This window comes from Triplophysa rosa, linkage group LG22 (assembly GCF_024868665.1).
Source record: "Triplophysa rosa linkage group LG22, Trosa_1v2, whole genome shotgun sequence".
Classification (NCBI taxonomy): domain Eukaryota; kingdom Metazoa; phylum Chordata; class Actinopteri; order Cypriniformes; family Nemacheilidae; genus Triplophysa; species Triplophysa rosa.
Genome location: NC_079911.1, coordinates 11,705,154 through 11,724,645, shown reverse-complemented (window position 1 = coordinate 11,724,645; position 19,492 = coordinate 11,705,154). Strand labels below are relative to the sequence as shown.

At 37.4% G+C, this 19,492-nt stretch overlaps 1 protein-coding gene across 1 annotated transcript; it reads left to right on the top strand.

Moving 5' to 3' along the window:
• The first annotated feature begins 499 nt into the window (after positions 1-499).
• Positions 500-17,333, top strand: trpc4a (transient receptor potential cation channel, subfamily C, member 4a). The gene is made up of 11 exons (XM_057321071.1): positions 500-953; positions 3,808-4,211; positions 8,633-9,151; positions 10,828-11,164; positions 13,094-13,233; positions 13,808-14,136; positions 14,224-14,419; positions 14,951-15,145; positions 15,509-15,550; positions 15,752-15,841; positions 15,929-17,333. Exons 2-11 carry the CDS (start codon positions 3,834-3,836, stop codon positions 16,490-16,492), a joined length of 2,790 nt encoding a protein of 929 aa, XP_057177054.1. The 5' UTR covers positions 500-953; positions 3,808-3,833; the 3' UTR covers positions 16,493-17,333.
• Positions 17,334-19,492: the final 2,159 nt, after the last annotated feature.

Genomic DNA, 19,492 nt, shown 5'->3' with positions numbered 1-19,492 from the left:
AGACAAACTGGCGACATGCCGAATCGCCCTTTCAGTTACTGATAAATCTGTTGATTTGTAAATGGTCAGATAAAACAAATGATACGTTTGCTCTAAACATTTTCAGCTCGTGTGTTGGCAGGGCATTGCGTTAACAGAGCAAAGGTGTTCGATTTGTGAAACTCAAAAATGTAGCCTATAAAAATGCACATTTAAGTCACATTGGATAAATGTTTCAATCTAAACGTAAGCTTAAATGCATTTTTTTGAGTAAGCCATTGTCATTTTAATTAAAATGAATTCATATTATGATGAAGTAGTCATTTTAAGTGGACATGTATAAAAGCATGACAAGAACAGAATGTTATTTAATTTATAAAGAGATTTAGGATCTGAACCCTTGCGAAAGAAATCATAAATTAAAGGCAAACTGACACCATAACACATATACAAACACTCTCCCAGCTGAGACTGAGGGACAGAGAGAGAGAGAGAGAGAGAGAGAGAGAGAGATGCAGGTAGGACCACTTGTATCCTCTGCTCCATCTCAAAGTCTCTACAGTAAGCAAAAATCGGAACTCGAATGGAAAGATGAGAGACCGACGAACTAAAGTGCGATGAAACGTTCAAGAATATGGAAGACGACAAACGACATGTAGTACGACATGTCAGACATGTACTTTCCAGAGGCAACAAACACGTTTCTCTTCGACAAACTCTGCAGATTAGCTTCATCTTGAACGCGCAATGAAAGGATCAATGAGACTCGTCGCTCACGGTATTTCGCGCCAAGTGCATACAAATGGACGTTATTTCTCCGCTTTCCGTTTCTACCTTTGCGCATTTTCGCGCTTTTTTCTCTGTGGAGGCGACTGGAGTGTAACGGTTTGCGGCTCTGTTAGCACCGGGCACCTGTTGTACGTTAGTTAACGGGGATAAGTCACGAGTCAGCGCAACGTTTATAAAACCAACAGGTGAGATTCCGTTATTTCATTACAGTACATGTGTTTTGATGTCCATTTACATTTAAATGAATGTGGCATTATAAACGAATATTGTTCACTAACTTGTACGAATTTATCTCTAGATCTTTTGACTTAAAGCCTGCTTCGCATAAACTACAGCAGTGCTGAAATGTAGGCTTTATTTCAACCCCCCCTATTATTACCTATAGCAGTTTTGGCAATCATGGGTGCGTGCTGCAGTTTTGAGGCATTAAATGCGCGTGCAGCATTTTGGACCCACATCGCAGCAAAAATGCTGGGAAAAATACTACGATGTATATATATTTTGTTTAAAAAGGGAGTTCTGTAGATTTTGAGTACACAACCTCCATCTGTCTTCAGTGGACACGAGCGCACTGCGCAGTGCGCACATGGTCTGTCAATTGCTGGCGTTGTGCTCATCCAACACTTACTATACGCTGCATAATATATAAAACATGTTGATGTGGTTTGATTTTACAAACCACTTATTTAAAAAGTTTAATATATGTGATTGATTATTTATAATATAATGTAATAATATAATAAATTATTAAAATCGAATTGCCAAAATGCATCTCTAAGGTATATGGACTGGGTCACTAAAATAAGTTTAATGGGCCCACACAAATCTATGCATGTGTTTATTGTAGGTTAGAAACAAGATAATACTGTAAATAATGTTTTGTTGGGCAAATAAGAAAATAAGGTGTTTAAATATTAAATCGTCGATAACCAAAATGTGTTCCTCCAAAGCCCACAACAGAAGACAGACCAAAATATTTTTACAATACAGTATCCACCTGTAAATCATGAAACTGACATGACAAATGCTTATGACCTGTCATGCCTTACCTTATGAAGTTAAATTCAGCTTTTACTTTAGCCAATGCCATTAGGTTGGACACTATGTTACAATAATAAGAGTAATGATAATGAACGAAGTTTTCAGATGACTAATTCTCTGCTTACAGTATGTTTTGCTTTGGACAAAGAGTAATACAGGCATGTGGGCTATTGTAGTCTAATGTTCCTGTAGGTGGTAGAGCAAGAACCATAAAGGTTGTGGGTTCAGTTCCCAAGGAACACACACATATTGAGTGCACTCAGAGTCACTTTAGATAAAAGCATGCATCTGCCAAATGCATAAATGTAAAATCTAGGAGTCTGTAAGTGTGTAGTCATTACGTTTAGTTTAACAATAGAAATATGTGGGAGGTCCACACTGGTAGCTACAAGTTTAAGTTTGGTTGAAAAACAACACACAAATAAATACTACTTTATTAAGCAACACAGCTATTCTATTAAGAATAGAAATGCTATAGCTGCTTCTGAATTCGCTCACTCGTTCACTCATTCACTATTCCCTATATAGCGAATGCTCAATAGTCCACTATATGGGGAAGAAGTGAATGAAGATAAGTGAACGATTTCGGACACTGACTTAATATAACTTGCGTCTGACAGTGGTGTTGCAGACAATCATCGTAACGCTTGTATTACGCCTGTGTGGCTTTATAGATTGCTTTATAAATAAAAGTTAATTTTCACCTTATTTGTCACGTTTTTGTATTTGTTTTAAATAAAGAGAACAAAACAACTGTTTGTCACGTTTATTTACTATTACGTTTATTATGTTAATTAAATTATTTAGGGATGCACCGATATGTAAATTTTGGCCGATAACGATAACCGATAATTATTTAACACTGGAAGCCGATAATCGATATAATGGCCGATATACAGTATCTAAATATTAATATTTCATCATCTGAGACTGAAACAAAAGGCAAAAAGTGGACAGCTGCTTTTATTTGAAAACATTCACTGCAGAAAACAAGGTAACCATTAGTTCTCTTTTTCCCAGAAAATCACGTACCAAGCCTACTTTACACTAATTAAAGATTCTTTACAAATTATAGATGTTCTTCCAGAGCAACCCAGTAAAAATGTTTTTAATAGCCACATGTCTAACATGTGTCAAGACAGAAAGCATTCAGACAGCAATCGGCTTTAAAAAAATATGCTTTTGTTCCTATAATTTACACATTCATAAATATCTACATACACTGCAAAAAGTGACACATGTTGTGTCAAATTTTAACACATGTAGGGAGTGTGTTCAGGGACAACACATGTCAAATTTAACACAATATGTGTGCAAGCCATTTTAACACACAAATTGTGTCAGATAATTTAACACACAAATGTGTGTTTTTAAGCAATTAATGTGTTACCATGTAAAGTATTTTTAGTTTTAAAATTACGCCCTCCCTTCAGGAGATAACACATTTACTGTGTTAATCTTTCCAGGGGTTTTTTTTTAATAAAATGCACACTATGTGTGTAGAAATCTACACAGCATGTGTCATTATACTATTAACACAGTGATGTGTGTTGTTTCATGGTAAATAGTAAGTGAACGAGTATACTTTGGATGTACAACACTCAAAATCAGAATGCAACTCGATATTTGTTTAAGCTTATGGACCATGGTTCATTGAAAAATCTACATATCATTTGCTCCATCATCCCTTTTGACTGGTGAAGGCCATTAAGGTCTTGATGTGTCTTATTGAGCAATTGAGGTTTTCGTTGTGGCCTTCAACAAAGCGCTCAAATCTAATAACCTAATAACCAGAGAGTTCTAACAGTCAACTGAAAACCAAGTACAGTAAATGTAAGCTGAGTGTCGTGCTAATGGGATGCTGGGTGTGGAGATGACAGTTTACAATACTTAGGTCCATTTCCTCTGTAATGCATGATTCCTACCCTCATTAACCAACATCCTTTCATCTTCCAGTACTGAGTCTCTGTCCCTCTGTTTCCATCTCTCCAATCCCAGTTGTCTCGAATGAAGGTATAGCAGCGATGTCACAGCTCTACTTTCGCAGAACGGGGAACTTCACATACAAGGACCGGATCCCGCTGCGGATAGTTCGGGCTGAGTCTGAGCTGTCACCTCAGGAGAAGGCCTACCTGTGCGCTGTGGAGAAAGGCGACTACGCCAGTGTCAAACAAGCTCTGATAGAAGCCGAGATCTACTTCAAAATCAACATCAACTGCATTGACCCCCTGGGACGGACGGCTCTGCTTATCGCGATTGAAAATGAGAACCTGGAAATCATTGAGTTACTGCTCAGTTATAACATATATGTGGGGGATGCTATCTTACACGCCATCCGGAAGGAAGTGGTGGGGGCTGTGGAGCTGCTTTTGAACCATAAAAAGCCCAGCAGGGGCATGCAGGTAGGGCAGCAATCACTGAACGATTTACTTTGGAGATAAAGGGATAGTTCACCCAAAAATTTAAATTTGTTCACGTCTCACTCTCATGTCATTTCAAACCTGGATGACGTCTTTCGCATAACATATTGGTAACCAAACAACATTGAGTGCGTTTACATGCACAAAATAAACAGATATCTATCAAAAATCAGCTTAAAAAGAAACCTGTTTTCACGTGTTTACTGTGCATGCATAGTAATAAACCGGCTATGCAGAAAACCGCGTTTGCATGGAAGTTTGAGACTTGCCGGGTTTCTCGCGTGCAGTGACGTCATCGTCGATATTTTGTTTAGTAATTAAAAATGCAGCGGGAAAACGGTCAGAAGCTGTATTTTTATATCTATATATAAAAAATTGTTCTTCATTTTGACGTTTCTACATCAACTGCATGATTCGAGAGCTGACTTTTATGCGTTATTTTACTATTACTTCCGTTTGGGACTTTTACTATTGCGCTGTCAGACATGCGCACGTAAACAAAACTAAGAGAATCTGTTCTTTTATTTAATCTGTATGCAGATTGCCAACACTGCAACATGTTTTTTTCATATTATGTCACAGTGATATGTGGAACCACAGGACATACTAATGTGTTTAATAGGGACGTTTTCCCCGCAGACTTAGTTGGTTAATTAAAAGTTTTAAAGCAGTGCCCTTTAACAGAGGCCTGCGCACTAAAGCGAGTGTTTTCATACTTTTGCATTAGGATGGCTTTAGGCAAAGAAATTTTCTACATTTTTAGAAGCGCCTTGACCCCTGCTATTGGCCCTGCTACAGAAAAAAAGCTAATGACTTTAGTCTCACATACAGTAGTGTACCAAACTAACCATTTTGCCACCATTTCTCACGGGGAAAATGAAGTCATTTTGTCATAGTAATTGGCTGATAATATGTATGATCTCTTATACATATAGGAATAAAAACGAACTTAGGTTTTAAGGAAAGTGTAGAGTAAATATTTTGTGATTTTTAAGGTCCTACTTTGGTTTATGGAGTGTCCAACAACAAGTTTGCTTACATACACGATGTAAAAACACTTTCATTTTCTAATAATAGGCCGTTATTTTTACCTTACTTCTTGACTGACTCTCAGATGATTCGTTCGGCGATTCATCTGTCTAATCCCCTTCTTTCGGTCAGCCAACTCTGATCTGATTGGTCAGATGGTCTAGTCTGCTGTGATTGGTCTACCGTATGCAGTGTCACAAAAGGAACGTAGGCAGAATTACACGGAGTGACGCAAATGTTACCCGGAGCTGAAATTAGAACGACAGACGACTCGTTCTCATGATTCAGAGTCGACTCCTTTTTTCCCAAGCCAATAACTTTGTTATTTGTTCACTTTCGGCTTTACAACTTGGCAGACTGCTTAAATTCACACACATCAACATTAAACACTGCATGAAATGTAATTTTAAGGACATTGTAATAGTTACGTTTTAATAGAGTTGGACAGCAAAATATAATAATTTGCTGAGCAGCTCAAAAGCTGTATTTAGACAGGCAGTAAAATCTTATTTTTATCTTTTGTTATCTGAACTGCAAAAAAAGGAAAAGAAATGGTCTTTACAAACTTGATTAAAAACCACATTAAAGTGATAGTTCACCCTCAAAATGAAAATTCTGTCATCATTTACTCACCCTGTTGTCATTTCAAACCTGTGTGATTTTCTTTTTTTTTTAAAACACAAAAGAAGATATTTTAAAGAATGTTGGTAACCATAAAATGTTGGTCCCCAATGGGACTCCCCATTGACTTCTATTGCATGGACACAAAACCAATGCAAGTTAATGGGGACCAATGGTTTTATGTTACCAACATTCTCCAGAATATCTTCTTTTGTGTTCTGCAGAAGAAAGAAAGTCGTACAGGTTAAAAATGACAAGAGGGCGAGTAAATAATGACAGAATTTTCATTTTGAAGGTGAACTTTTTTTTTTTTATTACTGTACATGCTTTGCAATAAAAACTGATATTTGACAATTTTTTTGGTCTCACATATGTTTTTGGTCAGATCTGTTTTTCAGCTTTCGGGATGCAATGCCAATGTGCATAGATGTGGCCGAATTCACTCATTTTTGCTAACTCTATTCCTATATAGATAACTATGTGGCAGTGGCTATGTAGCACACACTGTCAGAAAAAAATGGTCAAAAATGTACCCAAGCCTTCACCCTTTTAAAAGGTCCAAATATGTACCATTGAGGTACAGATTTGCATACATTTGGTACTAACATGCCCTCTTTAGGTGCAAAGATGTACTTTTTGAGAGAGTACTGGCCTAATGACAGATCAGGTACCTTTTTTCTCCACCGTGCATATTGAATGAGCAAACAGGCACACAATTACTGTATTTGCATAATACATACAGTGCCTTGAAAAGTATTCATCCCCCTTCATTTTATTCACATTTTGTTGCCTTATCTTAAACTACTTTAAATATATATTTTTACATTAATCTACACTCCATGCACAATAATGTCAAAACTTAAAACAGATTTGTGACTTAGATCTTTGCAAATTTATTAAAACTAAAAAACTAAAATAAGTACATTGCATAACTAGTCATACCTTTAACTCAGTAGTTGGTTAATGCACCTTTACAGTATCAAATCTTTTTGGGTATGATGTGACAAGCTATACACATCTGCATTTGACAATTTTCTGCCATTTTTCTCTTCTCAAACTCTGTCAGGTTGGATGGAGATCATCAGTAGACAGACATTTTCAGGTTTATGCAGAGATGTTCAGATGGGTTCAAGCCCAAGTACTAGCTGGGCCACTCAAGTACATTGACAGAGTTGTCCATAAGCCGCTCTTGCATTGTTTTAGCTGTGTGCTTAGGATCATTGTCATGTTGGAGAATGAACCTTCTGCCCTGGTCGATGTTCTGAATGTTCTGGGCTTGGTTTTCATGATCATTATCTCTGTATTCTGTGCCGTTAAGCTTTTCTTCTACTCTGACAAATGCCCCAGCCCCTGCAGCTGAAAAACACCCCTACATCATGATGCTGTTTCCACTACACTTTACTGTTGAGACGGTATTGTACAGGTGTTCAGCAGTGCCTGGTTTTCTCCAGACATGATGCATGAAACTGAGATTCATCAGACCAGAGAATCTTGTTTCTGACAGTTTGAAAGATTCGTTGAAGTACGTTTTTGCATATTTAAAGTTTTTATGTGCCTTCACTGAGCAAAGGCTTGAGTCTGGCCACTCTGCAATAAAGCCCAGATTGGTGGAGTGTTGCAGTGATGTTTGTCCTTCTGCAAGTTTCTCCCATCTCCATATACGATCATGGAGTTCAACCAGAGTGATCATCAGCTTCTTGGTTACCACTCTAACGGGAGCGTGCGTCTTCCGGGAGTGCAATTGTCGACCGCATACGTCATCGATGTTCTCACGTTTCAGTAAAAAAAAGAATCATAAAATTAACATTTAACATCGCTTAAGATGTATAATCATTGTAGTTCATTGTAGTCATTCTTACCTTGAAATATAATGGCTGCCTTTATAAACTAAATCCTGAAATAATAAACTTTGGTGACGTATGCGGTCGAAAAATGTGACTCCCGGAAGACGCGCTTGCCAGGATTCGGGAGAAATGGCTCATATGGTCACCCTAACATAGTAACTATAGATACCGATAACATTAGTCTACGTGCATGACTAAGGAATCAGCAACTTTTGACCGTAAAACATTCATTGTGGTTTGGAAGTCATCTTTACAAGCATAACACTAAATTCGTGACGAGGCACGATCATGCTACTCAAGCTGTTGAGACCCGGCAACATTACATTATCTCTAGTCTACTTTACGATTATAAATTGTGAACCGGTATATTAGTGCGCCAATAAACAACCTGAGCACAGCCTAATAACTAATAAGCTCAAAAGTACAGGTCAGTAAGAAAAATTTTACATATAAGACTTTCAAATCCAGTAGCAGGAAGGCTAGGTCTCCATCCGTTTTGCAACCCGTTGCCTCTTGCAGCTCGTGCCACCGAGTAAGTCTGTCAGATATTGATTCGTGTTCAGGCTCGTGTCCGATCACTCTCTCTCTTTTCCTCTTTGTTTTTTTTGCTGGCTCTGCCATGTGATGGTTTGGAGACTAGCGTTGAACTAGATCGTTTCGTCTTATTGTTAGATGTTGGCTAACTCCAACAAAGTTGCAAATCTGTTTTTTTGTTTTGTCATTATTGTGCATGGAGTGGAGATTAATGTATTTTTTATTTATTTAAAGTAGTTTAAGACAAGGCAGCAATATAACAAAATGTGAAGAAAATGAAGGGGGATAAATTTTTTGCAAGGCACGGTACATGTGTAAAATACAGCAATACATCTGACTCTTAAGTTTTTGCACCTTATTTTCATCTCGTTCTAGGTTCCTCCGATCCTGCTGGACAAGCAGTTCTCCTATTTCACACCTGACATAACACCTATCATCTTGGCTGCCCACACCAACAGCTATGAAATCATTAAGATGCTGGTGCAGAAGGGTGTCGCCATACCCCAGCCCCACCCGGTGCGATGCAACTGCATGGAATGTGTGTCTAGCTCAGACGTAGACAGCCTGCGACATTCCCGATCCCGTCTAAACATATACCGGGCCCTGGCAAGCCCCTCACTCATTTCCCTGTCCAGTGAGGACCCATTTCTGACCGCCTTCCAGCTCAGCTGGGAGCTTCAAGAGCTCAGCAAAGTGGAAAATGAATTTAGGTCGGAGTACGAGGAGCTTTCTCAACAGTGTAAGCAGTTTGCCAAAGATCTGCTCGACCAAACGCGCAGCTCCAAAGAGCTTGAGCTGATCCTCAACTACAAGGATGATATAAATCTCCTAGAGGATGAAGGGAATAATGATCTCGCAAGGCTGAAACTGGCTATCAAGTACCATCAGAAAGAGGTGAGTTTTCTGCTGTTTAGAAACAATAATTTGTTGGTTAAAAGGCTATTCTATGTTTACTTTAGATAAGAACATCACAACTATGTATAATAAAGCTATGTTATCATAAACACAAATGTTTGTAAATCAGCAGTATGGGCTGCGTTTCATTGTTGTCCTGCTGATTAAGCAACGTGCCGTATTTTCTGCACAGTGTATAAAAAATGTCAAATAGTTATGATGGTTTACCCATGTAACAAATTGGGATCTGTAAAGCTGAGCAGTGCAAGAAGGTAGTTTATATGGCTCTATGTCGCCCCCTTCTGTGCACAATGAACAATACAAGACCTCTGCATTTGAAAGGCCAAGGCAATAGAAGTGTACAGTAGAATGTGCTTGTGTGTGTCTAATTCAGTTGAGGTCTTCTAGTCTGTAATGTTTTTGAAAAATAAAAATGCAATATGCATTTCACTAATTTAAAGTGATAGTTCACCCAAAATGAAAATTCTGTCATCATTTACTCACCTTCTTGTCATTTCAAACCTGTTTGACACAAAAGTACAAAAAAGAAGATATTTTGAAGAATGTTCATAACCGAACAACAGTGGTAGCCATTCACTTCTATTGTATGGACACAAAACCAATACAAGTCAATGGGTACCGCTGTTGTTCAGTCATTCTTCGAAATATCTTCTTTTGTGTTCCGCAGAAGAAAGAAAGTCATACAAGAGGGTGAGTAAATGATGACAGAATTTTCATTTTTGGGTGAACTTTTCTTTCAAACTTAAAAACATTTGTATGTCAGAGGATCCAACTGATCTTTACAGTTCTGATTTTTTCACAATTATTCTGCTGATTTGGAGAAAACTAGTGCATTTAATTGTGTTCGCACATAAGTCATTCCTTGGCTTGTTATGTTTAATGTGCATTTTAGATGGTTTCAGAGAAAAGTGCAGAAAGCTCTTCAACATCCCAGGTGATTTAATCCAGATATAATGAGAAACAAACAGAACAGTCGAGAGTAAAGAGCCCTGTCTCACTGCCTTTTTGTGCCTTTGTGTTTGCTCTTTTGATACTTCTCTTGTTTTTCATTATGGCATGGCTCTTTTATATAGCTCTGCAGAGAGCATTTCTTATGCAACTGCAGTGATCTATAGCATTTGTAAGGCCTTTTTTATAAAAGAAGCAAGAAAACTATTTTGCTTTGCTGCACATTGCAGTGACAAAATGCATGCATACCGTTAAATTATAGAAGAATAAATAATAGAAGATATCAGCATCTCTATATGCTTTTTGTGCTGTATTGAGTGGATTGCGATAATGTACTCTATATTACACGTATAATGGGGTATTCACACTGACAGTGATTTGCATCAACAAAGTTATTCACTTTCAATGAATGTGATCATCAGCAACACAATTGTCAGCAACTGTTCCTGAATGAAAACGCAACGCTATAAAAACAACCAGTGAATACCAATGAAAACACAAACAGTATCTGCTGTCTGATACACTGATGCAGTTGGATGCACCGCAACACCTACAGTACTAGCAAGCAATCCCAGCAACCTCCAGCAATCTAGCGGTTTTTGAATGTTTGAATGCCTCTAAGAATGTTTTTGAATGTGGTCAATGTTCAGGGTTGTGACTCGCAGTTCATTTAGCACCAATCTTGTCTCTTTTTTTTCTGTGGTTAGTTTGTAGCACAGCCAAACTGTCAGCAGCTGCTGGCATCTCGCTGGTATGATGAGTTCCCAGGCTGGAGACGTCGCCACTGGGCCAGCAAGTTCATCACCTGCATGTTTATCGGATTCCTCTTCCCTTTCTTTTCCTTGTTCTACCTGGTTGCCCCCAAGAGCCACTACGGCCTCTTCATCCGCAAACCCTTCATTAAGTTTATATGCCACACTGCTTCCTACCTGACCTTCCTCTTTCTCCTGCTATTGGCCTCTCAACATGTGGTGCCCAATATGCCTATACAGCAGGGACCGGCGCCCACCACTGTGGAGTGGATGATCCTACCCTGGGTTTTAGGTAATGTATCTTGATTATATCTACATTATTTAAATAATTTTGTTATTAGACTAGTGTTTTCAAATCGATTAATCGCGATTAATCAATTCCAGAATAAATGTTTGCGTTTATATATAATATATATTCATGTAATATATATTTATGTGTATGTATATTATATAAATACACAAACACACATATTTAGGAAATATGAGTAATATTTATATTAATACACAATGTAAATTTGTAAACATATATACAGTATATATATATATATATAATTATATATATATATATATATACACAGTGAGGGAAATAATTATTTGATCCCTGCTGATTTTGTAAGTTTGCCTGCTTACAAAGAAATGAGGGTCTAACTGATAGAGACAGAATATAAAAAAATATAAGTGGAAAAAATGTTATATAAAGGTTATAAATTGATTTGCATTTCAGTCAGTGAAATAAGCATTTGATCCTCGAGCAAAACATAACTGTGTACTTTGTGGAGAAACCCTTGTTGGCAAGCACAGAGGTCAGACATTTCTGATAGTTGGTCAGCAGGTTTGCACATGTGTCCGGATACATTTAGTCCACTCCTCTGTCAATCTTTAAGGTTTCTTGGCTGTCGCTCAGCAAATTGGAGTTTTAGCCTCCTTCACAGAGGTTCTATAGGACTAGGGTCTAGAGACTGGCTAGGACATTTAATGTGCTTCTCCTTAAGCCACTCTTTGGTTGTCTTGGCAATATGTTTTGGGTCTTTGTCACGTTCTTGGGGTCATAGTCAGCATTTCTCTCCCTTCAAAAACAGGAGTCAATTTTGGTTTCACAGCACTTTCTCCAAAGCCTTTTCTGAATCATTTTGATGTTCGTTGTCAAACTTCAGACGAGCCAGGCGGGCCTTCTTGGGCAGGAGGACCTTGCGGGTGCTTCAGGATTTCAATCTATTGTGGCATAGCGTGTCACCAATGGTTTGCTTGCTAACTGTGGTCCCAACTGTCTTGAAATCATTAACAAACTTCTTCCGTGTAGTTCTGGGCTGATCTTTAACCTTTCTCATGATCATCTTTACCCCATTGGGGAAATCTTGCAGGGAGCTCCAGAACAAGGGCATTTGATAGTTATTTTGTATATCTTCTATTTCCAAATAATCACACCAACAGTTGTCTCCTTCTCACCAAGCTTCTGTCTGTAGCCTATTCAAGGTTTGTGCAGGTCTCCAATCTTGTCGCTGACATCCTTTAAAACCTATTTGGTCTGGACCATGGTGGTGGAGAGGTTGAAATGGAAGATACAGATTCTGTTGGCAGGCATCTTTTATATACATAACAAGCTGACTTAGGAGTACTTTCTTAAAGTGACAGGACTAATCTGCCATCCATATAGGCACATAACCAATCTGTGGAGCCAGAATTCTTGCTGGATGGTAGGGGATCAAATACTTGTTTCACTGACTAAAATGCAAATCAATTGATAACCTTTATAAACATTTTCCCCGGATTTTTTGGTTGATATTAAAATAAACCCACCATAAAAATTATAGACCCTTCATTTCTTTGTAAGCAGGCAAACTTACAAAATCAGCAGGGGATCAAATCATTATTTCCCTCACTGTATATATACATGTATGTACAGTATACTGTATATGTATATGTAATTATTTATACACATGTATTTGTGTGCATTGATATAACCGTAAATATACATGCTATACACCTATATAATATAATTTATACATACCTATATAAACATTTATTTTGTAATCAATTAATCTTGATTAATCGATTTGACAGCACTACTGTATATCGTACACAAAAGTCTTTGTTGAGTTTTTTCTTGGCAGAGGCTTAAGATTTGCATGCATGGTTTTAAAGTAGTAGCATCTCAAAATGTTTTTATTTTCAACAATGACTATTTGACTCCCTGTTTCCATTATATATTTGTTCTTTACAGGCTTTGTATGGGCTGAAATCAAACAAATGTGGGATGGTGGGTTTCAGGATTACATTCATGACTGGTGGAATCTCATGGACTTTATCATGAATTCTCTTTATTTGGCTACCATTTCACTGAAGATTGTAGCTTACATTAAGGTAATAACTAATTATGCTAATATGCTCATTTGCATGGAAACATGCTCTCTTAAAGGGATAGGTCACCCAAAAATGAAACTTCTTTCATTTACTCACCCACATGTGAGTGATTTCAAATATTGATGACTTTCTTTCTTCAGCAGAACACAAAAGAAGATGTTTTGAGAAACATAGGTAACCAGACAACACTGGCCCTTTGACTTCCGTTGTATGGACACAAAACCTCTAAGACATTTCTCAAAATATCTTGTTTTGTGTTTCAGACAACAATAAACAGGTTTTGGATGAAATGAGGGTGAATAAATGATGACAGTTTTTATTTTGGGGTGAACTATAACTTTAAAGTTTTTGTCTCACCTTCAAAATATTCATATTGGTCCCAATCACATACAGTAACAGTTTAGTTAACATGAAAAGTTCTTATTGGGTGCGATTGCTTTGCATCAAGCATTTTTTTGTCTTTCTGTTTTTTGTAACCTCACACATGTGTTGGACACAGTGCTTGTCCAGGACCCAAATTTGACCAAACGGTTGAAAATATGACATACCTAATACTCAGCACTTGCTTTTGCAGCACTCAGGTGATGTGGATCGGGTGAACTGGTACATGTATCACCCCACATTGGTGGCAGAGGCCTTGTTTGCCATAGCTAACATATTCAGCTCTCTGCGACTGATTTCGCTCTTCACCGCCAACTCCCACCTCGGCCCTCTCCAGATCTCTCTCGGCCGAATGCTGCTAGACATCCTCAAATTCCTTTTCATTTACTGCCTGGTGCTGCTTGCCTTCGCGAATGGGCTCAATCAGCTGTATTTTTATTATGATGAACCTGCCTTCAAAAGTAGCTGCAATGACACTTGCAAGGGCATTCGCTGTTCAACACAGAACAATGCATTCACCACGTGAGGAGCTGTAGTTTTCTCTTCTGTTTTGTTTGTTTTTCAGAGTTTCCTGAAACAGTGATATTATGTTCTTTATGTTTTTTTCAGGATGTTTGAAACATTGCAGTCATTGTTTTGGTCCATATTTGGTCTCGTTTCCCTGTATGTGACCAATGTTGGCCCTGATCACCAGTTCACAGAGTTTGTTGGAGCCACAATGTTTGGTACCTACAACATAATCTCTCTGGTGGTGCTTCTCAATATGTTAATTGCTATGATGAACAATTCCTACCAGCATATTGCCGTAAGTGCTACAAGGTATTATATTTAGTTTTTTGGGTAGGTGATAAATAACATGTGCATTACATTAGTTTTCACTTATTATATCGTCGATGTGCTTCCGAAACCTTGAATGTCCAATTTTTTTCAGGAAATGTAAAAAACGCAGTACTTTTTAATTGATTATATACTGTGTTTTCTAAGTTGGCAAGCACTTTTTAATACATTTTATTGGTTAGATATATACAAAACAAATATAAACTCAAAGAGTGACTCATAATAATAATGATTTATGGCAAAAGATGTAAATCACAAATTATGCAGATACGAGGTTTCAGAAGGACAGAAGCTATATGTTGGTGTGTATTTAGGTCTTGTAACAGCTTACAATTTCTTTGATTTTTTTGCATTTTAAACTTTTTTCTCCTTACTTTTTATTTCAGCACAAATATCCTGTGTAGTCGTACAATTTATATGTAGTCATTCTTGCTATATGTCTTTCAGCTTACTCTTTGATTCACATACTTAACTCTTCTTCTATATGTTTGGTCCATAGGATCATGCTGACATCGAGTGGAAGTTTGCCAGAACTAAACTTTGGATGAGCTACTTTGAGGAGGGTGGCACACTGCCTTCTCCATTCAACATCATTCCCAGCCCAAAATCATTGTGGTACCTTTTCTGCTGGATCAGGAGCCAATGCTTCAATGTTAAAATCAGAAAAAGAACAGAAACTTTTGGAGCTCTTGGGGTAATTAGGAGACTAGGAATAAGCTATCTGACTAATGAGAGACTAATAATAAACCTTATATGAGAATTTGTTGTTAGGTTGCTTTCATGATAGAGAAAAGATGTTCTAGCTGAATGTCTAGGCTGCTCTTGTCTATTAAGCAAAAAAGATTTAAGTTAAACAAAAAATAAAATAATAATTAAAAAGTCAGTTTTCACTGAAAATCTTATGAATGTTTCATTTTAAAGTGCTGAAACAAGATCTTTTTCGGTCTTTTTTCAATGATCAAATGATGACAGCTGCTGGGAGTTTCACTACCTTGTAATATAGCCAGTCACATGTATCGAAACATCCATACGACTGAACGGTTTCTTTTTTTTTCAGGTGCGAGCGGCTGAAAACGTCCGCACAAATCGACAGTACCAGGTGATGGTGTCTTTTTCAAACCAACTGTTTAGTAAATCTGTCTACAAAGTTTAGTTTCCATCAGCTAGGCACCATTTCTTTTGTTTTCACACTTCAAATCAAAAGACACGCTTCTACTCCTCTGCTTGTTTTCTGTCATTTTTGATGGCACTTTGTCATGTCATTTGTCTATATTTTAAATGAATTCTTCTGATTTTTAAGGAGGTGCTCAGAAACCTTGTTAAGCGGTATGTAGCAGCGATGATCAGGGATGCTAAGAAAGAGGAGGGGCTAACGGAGGAGAACTTTAAGGTAAACTAAAGGTTAATTGTTTCAATGTGGTGATAATTTGCCTTAGTGGTGTTATGACACCGAATCTTGTGTACATATTATTGATAGGAGCTCAAGCAGGACATCTCAAGCTTCCGTTACGAGGTGATGGGAATGATGAAAGTTACCAAACTTGGCATGCCGGCCTCAACAGCAACTACAGGAGCCTCAAACCTTGTATGTCCTGATAGTTCTCTGAAGTGCAACCCTACTTCAGGTGGAAGTCAACTTATGGGCAAAAAGAGACTACAGAGCGTCACCACCTCTATCATCCAGGAGCGTGGCACCAAAGCCAATTCTTGGAATTCTGGAGGCTTAAACAGTCCAGCAGATAGCTCTGTCCTAAACAGGACTGTTGCATCTGGACTGTGCCATCAAATAGGCAACAGAGGGACAAACAACCCAGGTGAGATTTACTCTGTGTCAGAGGAAGCTGGAGAGTCGGAGACCGAAGAACACAATGATGGTGAAGAGAACGGAAACCCAAATTGTAAGGCAACAGAGAATCAAAATACAGGAACAGATGTAGAGAGGGATGAGCCTGTGAAGGAGGACGATGAAGTCTTACGCAATCGTTGTATTTGTGACAAATCGAATGAGATAAACAGTGAATATGAAGGATGCAGATTATAACGGTATGGGTGTAACAAATGTTGGGGTTTGCTGTCTGTTGATGAACAAATAGACTGCTACCTGTAAAACCCAGATGATCCTGAAATCTCGCTATATCCCAGTAGCAGCTGTGGTAAAGGTCCGGAACCTGGCACTGTGTCATCCGATCATCAAGTGCAGTACTGGAGTCTCAGGGATGATTGTCGCCCTTAGGTGAATACAGGGGTCCAAAGTTGTCATTCACATATTCAGTATATACACTATACCATGTGTGCAAACCATCCTGTAGTTTATCGCTGCTCTGCACTTCTCTCGGCTGACTCGTATATGAAGGAGCAATAGCTGGCCCCCTTGCTAGTACTTTAATTCTGCCTTACTCATTTAGATTTAGCAATTTTTTGCTTTCTGTGTTGTATCTGTCATTATCGGCACGCAACCTAATATCTTGAATAAAGGTTACTATGCAAATATTTACAAATTTGAAAAGATTTTAGTCATGTTTTACAACATTGTGCATGAGGCACTTGAATAATGACAGAATGAGCGAGCTGAAGACTGATTTTTTATAAGGAGTTTTCTCTGATTTAATAAGTGGAATCTGGTCCAACACTATCAATTATACTGTAAATCATTACAGTATAAGATACTTTAAAATCATAGTAATATGCTTTTATACAGCATACTCATCTTATTTATAATCATTTTAAAGAATAAAAGTGACTTTGCAGTATCCATCAATAGATACTTATTTATAGTATGTATCTGAAAGTTATTATGGAAATATTTCAGTTGAAAGCTTCTATCTTTAAACAAAATGTTACCACCTCATAGCATATCATGAATTAATGCACAAATATGAATAAATGAGTATATGCTGTACTATGATTGAGTACTGTTGTGATCTTGGTTCCCATTCAAGTTTATTTAGGATTATCTACATGATTCATACTTTGACAGTTAGACCATATTTAGAGATTGCCTACTGCAAAAAAAGTATTTAATATTCTGCACCTAACATGTATGCCTACATACAAAATATATTTAAAAAATAATATATAGCATGCAGTGCTTTTCATATACCATATAACACACAATAGGTCTTCATATGTTAAGTTCAACACTATTAGCTTATTTACTAAAATAAAACACTGTATTCATCCATAACACGTTTTTGTTCTAATGACTTTGTGAAATCATAGAAGATACCAGCAAAAGACCTCTTCTGGATTTACAAGTCTCTTTTTTCTCTCAAGAGAGTGCAGAAAGTCATTCCTTCACCTCTCTATTTGTTTGACATAAATCATAGAAACAGAGTGGAGTGCGTACACTATTGCAATTGTTAATGCATAATTAAATATCATGTGACCATCAAAGGGATTAAAAACTACTGAAAAACAAAAGTCCAGATTTACACATCATATTCCAACTAGCAACAGGATATCTACTGTATTGTTATGAATTTGTAAAATGACATATTTTAAAATAGTTCTTGCAGTGTAGCACATTTTGGTGGTTTGGGGAGGGTAAATGTTGGGTAGATATATCCATCTCATTTGTTTCACATTCTCTGTCCTTCACTATGGTACAAAGGCTTATCTATGATTTATTTGAATTATGTAGCACCCCAGAGAGTCCGGTCTGCAGCTCAAGGGCACTCGAATGAAGTTTAAAGAGCAGCACTTCTCATTTGCACTGCAGAAAAGGCCAATGTGTTAACACGCTCTGCTTTATGCATGCCGAAAACCCAGAACTGTGGAATTGACCTCACAGGGATTTTTAACCTACATTACTGCTGAGAAAAAGCACAACGCTACAAGGTTGATTAGTACATTTGCGAAGAACCACATATATTTTCAAGTACAGGTTCATCTTATAAATCAAGAAATGGAATTATTTGCCATGTCCCCTACTTTGTGGGTTGTTGTCAAAGGAGCTTTTTAAATGGGCATGAATTTTTTCCTAACATCAACATTTAATATTAAAATGGAGGAGAATGTGTATTTTCCTGTCGTGATAAGTCAAAAACAATAAAAAAACTTTACATTACTTTTATGATACAAAATCGCAGTACATTATTCTTCTAAAGGTCTGCGCAGTGCTGCATTAAAAGTTCCAACACTGATTCCGAAGTGAAGCATGTTTTGCGATAAACGTGACGGTGGGTAACAGTGGCAAGATGGCGACGCAACACACCTGAAGATTTTAGCACGATTGACATTAGGCTTGTGATGTTGTTTAAATCGGGCAACACGTCAAAACTTTATTTGCATTTGCTTCAAATGGTCTCGTTTTATAATTTACAGTATAAAGCAAAGCATCTTACCAGTGCGGGTTGATGCAACGTCTTTAACGTTAGTTGACGGTATGGTTAAAATAGCAGTTTTACATGTTTTAGTCTACTTTTTTTACATGCTGTCAACACAGAATTTGATAGCGTTATATAACAATTCATATGTAATGATATAGCCTACAGTTGACAGTGGCTTAATAAATTATTTAAAAACATAAAAGCAAAACATTCCCGATGCGTATATTCTTTCTAGTTCATTTTCAATAAGCAGAGTTAACAAACTTTGCTGTATATTTTGTGTAAAACTTTAAAAGAGGGTACACCGCCATCTTGCGCCGAGTAAGTGACTTGAATGCACATGAAGTCCTCAACAAGAACAAAGGGAAACTATAATGCGGTTGTTACAAAGCGTGTGTAGCCTAAATATTGTATATATATACTATACAGTAATATTATACTATATTTATGCTATATTATAATATTGTAACTGACCAACAACTGTAATTTACCGCTATCTACAATTTTAATGGATCTTAAAGGGACAGTTCATCCAACAATAAAATTCTGTCATCATTTACTCACCCTCAAGTTGTTCCAAATAAATGTCTTTGTTCCAATGATCACAGGGAAAGATATTTGGAAGAATGCTTGTAGCCAAACATCTCTTGTTCACCATTGACTACCACAGTAGGAATAATGACAATGGTAGTCAAAAGTGCCCCAGAACTGTT